The sequence below is a fragment of the Bolinopsis microptera genome, chromosome 9 (genome assembly GCF_026151205.1).
Source record: "Bolinopsis microptera isolate Bmic1 chromosome 9, MBARI_Bmic_1.0, whole genome shotgun sequence".
Lineage (NCBI taxonomy): Eukaryota > Metazoa > Ctenophora > Tentaculata > Lobata > Bolinopsidae > Bolinopsis > Bolinopsis microptera.
Genome location: NC_087080.1, coordinates 11,792,454 through 11,801,313, shown reverse-complemented (window position 1 = coordinate 11,801,313; position 8,860 = coordinate 11,792,454). Strand labels below are relative to the sequence as shown.

Genomic DNA, 8,860 nt, shown 5'->3' with positions numbered 1-8,860 from the left:
CTTTCGAGGAAATTGACTTATTATCAGTGTCATGTGTTCCAAATAATTAAGTAGGCTGCATTTATAAGGTCCCACAAACAAAGGTGCAGTTTTTCTTCCAAATTGGAAAGTTGATTTCTTATCTTCATCCACAAAGTTGTACCGATACATTTACCTTATCTGTTATTGTACCTAGAACTTTGTCTTTTTTAACTGGATTTCGATCAAAAAGCATATGCAATTAATCTAATCTAAGATTATTATCAACTATCGAGATAATTTCTAACGTGTATCCCCTCTTAGTCCAAGCAGAAGATAAAAAGTATCATGACGCGATCTATCACGCAGACGATCCTAGGTGAGTAACTGCTTTCAAACAACTTGAAAAGCTTTAGCATTTCGACTTTAGATTCTGGCATATGACCACATGAGCTGTTTACTAACATTTCTCAAGTGCCGCTTCTAAACTATGAAAATGGCTTAAAGTATAATAAATACTCGGCTCCAACGAAACCGTTCCGTTAATTGTACTAAACGGAATCACGTTGTACGAGAGCTACTGACTATAAACTAAGTTGACATTTCACTTTCACTTTCACTTTCAGGGGTTACAATGATCCTAGCGATGGTACAAAACACCGAAGCTAGACACGTCAGGCATCATGGACATAGAAAGGGGAATTCTGTGAGTTGAAATAGTTAATTAAGTTGAATTAGTTGATTTACGGCAGAACAATCAGTACCAGTCTTACGGCTTTAAGACTTTAAGAGGACCGTACAAACACATTAAGCAAAATTAACGGTATTGTGAAACTATCCCGCCGTCTTTACCATTAAATAATAGAGTTGCAATAGCAACAAAAAAGTATCTGTTTTTCAGTTTCATCGCCATCTTCATCACTAAAATCTCCGCTAACCCAGCAGGAGATTAGTCGCGGTGATCACGCAGTTTCAAACCAAGTCACAACAATCAAACTAAACACAGCACAGATTTTTGGACTGCACCTCGAGGGACCCATCGCTATTTCTCAATCTGCGAGGGATGCCTTCAAACAGAAATTAAAAAAGGTGAGAAAATTTGCTTTTTCTTTAAAATACTCAAAATTAAGCTTATCTATACTAATAATCCCAAAATTTGTATCTTTCTGTCTGTTTGCGTGTAATTTCCGAACGGCTTAATCAAGAAAACGCTAAAAGTTATGGGACTGGTTTTTTCGGTATAGTTTAGACAAAACTCTGACGAAGCCAATAAGCAAAGCTTTTCTCTCTCTCACTCTCTCTCTCTCTCTCTCACTCTCTCTCCCCCCTCCTCATTTACAGCTCCTCTAATTACAGCTCTGGTATATAATTAGGTAATTTGGCAGTAGAGCCAGGAGCTGCAAGATTGCCTATTAAGTATTACTATTGGATACGTGTTGGGCGCTCAGAATTAAACTGACTATAAGTATAATGCGGCCGGTTTCGACTGGGCGAGTTCATGCTTTTGCACCGTTTATACTTTTGCAATTCAACTGCGATAGTGAAGTCCTGGCCGAAGGCACGGGTTACACTAGTATCTGATAAGTCGTGTAATGTCGATTACTCGATGTGCATTGTGCCTGGGTTACAGGGACATTCTCATGCCTCCAATACGTATTCATAATACCGGATATTTTGTGTATAAACGAGTCTTGAAGCCTCTATAACTATCTATATCCAGGCTTACGGAGATGTCGGCTGCAAGCTAGCCCTGGAAGAGGACGGGTGTACCAAACACGAGATACTGATAGCGAGACACAAGGGAAATTTCAAGAACAACTATGATTATCACTACAACGGGCTATCCTACAACAGTGTAACAGACTGGGGCACCACCTTGGGAAACGATATTGACAGTACTATTTCTGTACGTTTTGAACAAAATAGTTTATCTTTTTTATTTTTGTTGGTTCAAGAAGATTTAGTCGCGAAGTTTCAGACTCTAACTACTCCTGATTTAAATAATTTTGTAGGTGGGATTTTGTTTAACTGTATAGCTAACTTAATTCTCTCGCAGAAACGATCAACGACAGGTGCTCCCTGTCTCACGACCACATTCCAGTGCTCTCTGTCAGAAGACGAAAAGAATTCCATCAAGGAAAAATGCTGGCTATTCGACTTCTATGTTAGCCTTCTTTATACTTCTAGTTTAAGTCCGATTTTACGTGTCATAGTTTCATCGGAACTGATGCTCCCTTTTTTATAATTTTGATGAAGAATATAAGCCTTAATTCTCTCATCTCCCTATGAATGGCAATGATATCTTTCAAGGCATCATGGGCCATCTATAACCAAATTTCAAATCATTCCTGAATCAGACATTTTTGCAGGTTGAAACGCACACATCTTCGTTGCACAACATGGTGGTCCAGGGACCAGAATTAAAGTGGTCAGATATCAGCAAGTACATGGGGAATGTCGGAAAGAAGCTATTGTCTGTTAAAACTGACCAAGCTGACATTTTCTATCCTAACATCTATGACGAAATTGTCGATTGTGTAAGTGTCGAGTCTTAGTTTGTCGAGTTTTGGTTAATCGATTAAATATTAATGTGTTGTTATGCTTATTAAGTTTGGATTTGGTCACTGTTTGGGTATAACGATTTTTAACCTTCCATATTCTTAATTCTAATTCTAATAATAACTGCTTCGAAAACTCCGTAAATTATATTCTGAGCCTGTAAACTTAGAAGTTTATAATCATAACCCGGTTTTAACAAATCTTTCTTTATTTGCAGCACATCGGGGATATAAGCAGTAGCAATATAAAGATCGTGAATGAGTACTACCGAAAACACGCCGGCTTAATCCAAAAGATGCATGTTAACTTTCATCATGTAAGCAATTTAACCATAACGAATTGGTCAATAATTTGTTCACTTATAAGCAATGAGTAGATAAAGTCATTTTACAAATTAATTATTATCACGTGCAACTTTGGCAGCTGAAATACGCGAAAGATGACGAGGGAAATAAACACGACTGCTTCCAAGTTTTGTTGGATTTCATGAACTCTCTCTCCGAACTACAAGCAGCACTGCCAGCAGACAAAAACTGGGTAGGTTTTTAAGTCGATAGTTACTTTGGGCATTGGGCTACATATGACCCAAAGGTTGCGAGTTCAAATCCCGTCGAGGACCGTTCTTAAAACTTTTTTGGAACAGCCCATCAGTTAACCTACGTCTCCGACGTAAATAAAATATAAGAAACTATGTTTCATCCAATATTGATGTATTTTTTCGCTCCGTCACTCTGTATCGAGCCAATTAAATTGTACTGATTGTAATCATTGTAATCATTGTAATCATTGTAATCATTGTAATCATTGTAATCATTGTAATCATTGTAATCATTGTAATCATTGTAATCATTGTAATCATTGTAATAATTGTAATAATTGTAATAATTGTAATCATTGTAATCATTGTAATCATTGTAATCATTGTAATCATTGTAATCATTGTAATCATTGTAATCATTGTAATCATTGTAATCATTGTAATCATTGTAATCATTGTAATCATTGTAATCATTGTAATCATTGTAATTGTTCCCCGATTCCACACTTGTCTAAAGTTTAACAGAGTTTATAGAAGCTTAAAGTTAATGTCTCAAAATGTTAATAATGTCAATAATGTTGTTGTTCAAGGCATTACCCAGATATTGTTGGTTACTGATTACAATAATGATTACGGAGAATATTTATAGGGACCAGGGTTAACAGGATCGACAAATAACACTGTAAGACTAATTGCAAGTAAAAAGGATGAAATTGCATTTGCATGTGTTTTACAAAATGTATGCCAAAAAACTGGAATGACCATTTTCGCAGCACCAAATTTAATGTAACTTAATGCATTCCACATTTAAGGGGGCAGGGGGGGTCTTTTTGAAATTTCTCTCGAAATTGATTTTATAGTTGTTTTTGATAGAGGAGAGTGATATTTATCTGTTGCTTTTGGTCCTATGGAAAAATATTGTTCCTAGCCAAAGTTATTGCCGGTCAAAGGTCAGCGCTCATGTGTAATTGTATTGCGCGAGCGATTTTCAATCGCGCGCCCTGAAAATCGAGTCTAAAAATCTATCTTCTCCTACATTTTTTGAGCAATCACCTTGAAACTTTCAGGATATGTTCTAACGACCATTTAGAAACTTCTGGTCGATCAGAATTTTGAGATAGGCCTTTTAATTTTTTTTATTCAATTTTGAAAATCCCGGACCTTGAAAAATCGTCAAAAAACGAGGTCCAAGATTTTCAAAATCGAATTGTCCTTAGAACATATCCTAAAAGTTTCAAGGTGATTGCTTAAAAAATGTAGGAGAAGATAGATTTTTAAACTCGATTTTCAGGGCGCGCGATTGAAAATCGCTCGCGCAATACAATTACACATGAGCGCTGACCTTTGACCGGCAATAACTTCGGCTAGGAACAATATTTTTCCATGGGACTAAAAGCAGCAGATAGATATCACTCCCCTCTATCAAAAACAACTATAAAATCAGTTTCGAGAGAAATTTCAAAAAGACCCCCCCTGCCCCCTTAACTTGTTATTGATAATTATAAAACGAAAGCCTTTTTAAGCAGCATGTGGTGCTTTATTTTTTACCTAACAGTGGGGGAGTGTTTGCATGTGGTGCTTTATTTTTTCCTAACAGTGGGGGAGTGTTTGCATGTGGTGCTTTATTTTTTCCTAACAGTGGAGGAGTGTTTGCATGTAGTCAATATTTTTCTTTACTTAATGCACGAAACAAGCTTTACTCATGTTATATATTCTAAGCAAACTGCACTTTTACATTAACGTTAAATGCACTACATACCTATTTTCTATCATGTTATGTGCTGATTTTATTAATATTTTTTGAGGTTATAAATGTTTCTTTAAATAGATCTTTAACCCATCAAAATAAATTTCGTTGATTGCATGTGGTTAATTAAATTTATTTTCAGGAGGACATTTCTAAAATAAGTATATCCAGCACGTTAAGAGATAGTTTCACAACGAGTATGTATGGACCTAGTCAAACAGTCCACTTCTGTCATCGGAGGGTATGTCAGCTTATGAAAAGTTTGTTTTTATCATCTTTCGTTGTAGAATTGGGAGCCGCGATTGAAACTTAAACCTATTTACGATCAATTAATTAATTACAAAAAACACAATACTAACGAACTGAAATCCTAGATCTTGGTAGAATACTCTACATTCATCCACGACAGAGCTGTGATGAAAGACAATATTATGCAAAAAATAAAATCAGAGTGCATTACCACACCCGCACTTTGCAGTAGTCCGAAATATGAGATAAATTTAGAGAACTCGCTCGACTCGGGAGTGCTTTATAACATGGTTTGTTTACTAGATGCTTTTAATACTATATAAATATATTTAACTAATATATATAAATATATTTAAATGATATATGAGTAAATAAATAAACACTAATTCAAGTGAGTTTCTAGATTTAGGGACCTGATATTTTGACCATTATACTTTTAAAGTTGGTTCGGGACTCGGGTTAACTCGTGTACAATGTACAATGCACAATATACAATGTAAAATGTACAATTAACAAGAATTTCGCCGCGGTAACACCACGCACGATCAAATTTCCCTACTGCCTACAGTGTAATTGTTCTACTTTATTGTTATCCCAGAGTGGTGTTTTGCGCACGTGATAATTGTTTATATTATATTAGGCGTGCAGAACTTGAAAAATTCTGCGCGCATCTGAGGTGTCGCCGTCGATCTGTATGTGGTTTGGTTGTAGATCATTTCATATTTTGCGCAATTTTGTTACGTGTTAACGATGCGTATCATCAATCATGTCACGTCATATTATTGCATCGTATGCCAACTTTAATGACTGTTATAAAATAGTCTGTATCATCTTAGTTATTATCTAACATAAACTAATACATTTTGATGCTTACTCGAATACTCGACACATCTACAGCACCATCGATTATCGAGCCTTTGATTTGATATAGGATTCTTTAAAAGCATACCACAATCTTGATCTTAGTTGCTTCTTGAATGTAAATGTAAAGTAACATCTTTTCTCAACTATATGTTTTCGCTTTTTACCATTATAAAGTGTCTGCAATCAACTGTTAAATAATCAGCCACGAGTTTATCAGCTGATATCATAATTTAATTTGTTTTGACTTGCTGAATATTATCACTCGGTAATATATTAAGCTTGTTTAACCAAAATAACACTTATGTTGATGATTGATCCGCTCAGATGACTAATATGCTATATTAATGAATTAGAGTGAATTGTAACCCGATGGAAACCTGTGTAACAGTCGTCAAGCACCAAAATTTTGTTGCTATGGCTGTAATTAATTAACACATAACTGGCGTCGCGCGCGCAAAATAGACTCCTTTTATACACATAATTATAGGGGAGTGGTCTATATTGCGAAGGAGCAGACTTTTGTCATCACCGTAGGACCGTCGGGCCACCTCATATATCCAAACCCGATTACTTATTCCCTACGATCTTTTTGCCTTCGGCAAGAGCAGGGAAAAAAATGTAGAATGTACATGCCTCCACTAACAGCTACCTATTTCAGCGCAAAATCTTCCCTACCATGGCACGTCTCCTGTACAAGACTCTTCTCATGTCGGATCCACAGGGTCGTATTTCCGACATAAACATCGAAAATAATTTGGTTAGTGGACCTATCATGTTTATTGATGATGATTTTTTAAATGCTGATAAATCAAATAATGAATATACATTTTGGTTGGGAAATAAGGTTTTATATAAAATTAATTCTTTTCATTCTTACTGTGAGAATGCTTATAATTATTTAAAATATTGTCCTCTTTTGTAAGATTATATTATAATCATAATTTGATAAATTATTAACAGGTTACTGCAGCTACAAAAAACATAGATCACAGATTTGAAGATATCACCATCGACATCAATGCTGAGAATTATTGGCGTAAAAGAATCAAAGCAGCAAAAAGGAAGAGAACAATGCAACAAGCGTAAAGTACTCTTTTGATCTGCGATTCAAGTAATTTCTGAATTGAGTTTTAGTTTTGTTCGGAAAGTCATATTCGTTGAAAGCCTGAACATTTTATCTAACTTCAGCTAGGTTTAGTATTAGTAATTTATTTGAGTTTCTAGGTTTAAGCTACTACCAGTTAGCGTATGAATACTGAATAGCGGAATTTATTTATGTGTACGGGTATAACTACAGTGGAATTAGGGCCAGATAATGCGAAATCATGATTTATAAGTTTTTCCAGAACGATCCATATTGAGATTTGTTTCCTAGTATTTCACGGTGCAATCCGTATTTTAAAGCAAAAATTTACCCTACTTTTTAGTTGTATTAGTATTTAGTTTTCAAACTTAGCCGGAAATATTTTATTTGCAAAAAATTGCGTGGGACTTATTGTACTTGCGCTGGGTCGCACTGAAAAATATCTTATTTTCTTCTATTTTAGATTTTGATAACTTGTTATTTTGAACAGTTTTTTTGTTTGACTGTTTCAATTGAATTCATTATTACTTGATGTGTTGGTTAAAGTTTACGATTTTAAATTATTTGTAACAATTTTTGCAATTTTCGAAATCATTTATTTTTGATGACAAGGAATGATTTTTGATTAAATTTAGGTTTTGTTTAGTTTTTATTGTAATTGGAAATGATAAGTTCAATTATTGCCATTTACCTTACCGGTCAATTTATTGTCAGCATTATTCCAGAATATGAGTATTTTATTCAGTAAGAACTATTAACAACTGTATTAGCTATTATAACTGTATTAGCGGGTACCAAATCTGTTAATTTCAGAACTAATGAATTTTTTCCATCGCCTTAAAAAGGCAATAGATGGTTAGAAGTGGTAGGAATTGAGGACGGGTATAGTGGGTAGGTATGTTTTTCGTGTCACGTGAGTCATGAATTGTGTCACAAAGGAAAACATGCATTACCCTCCGCATAACCATTTAAATGCATCTTCTCTGCGCGCGGAGCAGTAATGGTGTCATCTCCACGGTTACCCTCCGCACACGTTTGCACGATTCGACGATTGTATTACACTTTCAAATGCGCGGCGCCAAGCTGACTGAAGTTTTCATAACAGTTACGGTCATGGGTCAGCGTACGTATGTAATTACAATAATTTATTCTGTTATTTTAAATGGATTTTAATATAAATAATGTTGATCATTGATGCGCTACAAGTACAACTACAAGTATAACATACTAATTTCACGTTTTGTTGTGAGTTATTGGTGCAACAACCGACTTGGCTCCCGATAATGCTATTAGAAATTAGAAATTAGAAATTAGAAAGATCATTGCAAAATTACATGTGTCAGAACTCAGATCCCAATCAGTTAAATGAAGATTATTAATAATCCGTTATAATTATATTGTTGAACGAGCGTGCTTAATCACTTTACAGTCGATCTTCGAGATTGTTCTAAAATTGGAATTAATATATCAAATAATAGGTTAGGGTTTCGAATAGTCGTTCAGGGCCAGCTAGAGAACGAGTTGAAGAAGTTACGTGACAGTCGAGTGCAAAGTAATTCATTATCATGATCATCCTTTGTTGAACAAATTATGATGCTGATATCATGTTGAACATTATTGTCGAGCGATTAATTTGTTATACGAAATGGACCGTAAATATTATTATGAGTTACATTATGATTACCTAATTTGACCAAAACCCATAATCATGGGTAGAGTGAACCGCTGCCAGTGTCTCTCTTTTCCAAACAAAAGAAAATGATATTAATTTGAGGAACCGTCCGCAAATGCAAATTGATACCGAGAATGAAATCGGTCGCTCGCTTTTCCCATTCAATAAGCTTTATTACAATACGTAAGC

The 8,860-nt window shown here is 35.0% G+C and overlaps 1 protein-coding gene across 2 annotated transcripts; it reads left to right on the top strand.

Annotated features, from left to right (window-relative positions):
• Positions 1-286: 286 nt before the first annotated feature.
• On the top strand, positions 287-7,019 carry LOC134820714 (uncharacterized). 2 transcript variants are annotated; one of them, XM_063831245.1, is made up of 12 exons: positions 287-337; positions 585-664; positions 904-1,047; positions 1,679-1,864; positions 2,015-2,122; positions 2,328-2,495; positions 2,735-2,833; positions 2,941-3,054; positions 4,945-5,043; positions 5,177-5,341; positions 6,574-6,672; positions 6,876-7,019. In XM_063831245.1, exons 1-12 carry the CDS (start codon positions 307-309, stop codon positions 6,999-7,001), a joined length of 1,419 nt encoding a protein of 472 aa, XP_063687315.1. In that variant the 5' UTR covers positions 287-306; the 3' UTR covers positions 7,002-7,019. The 2 variants fall into 2 exon arrangements, with proteins under 2 accessions (XP_063687315.1, XP_063687314.1); XM_063831244.1 differs by having other exon boundaries at positions 901-1,047.
• Positions 7,020-8,860: the final 1,841 nt, after the last annotated feature.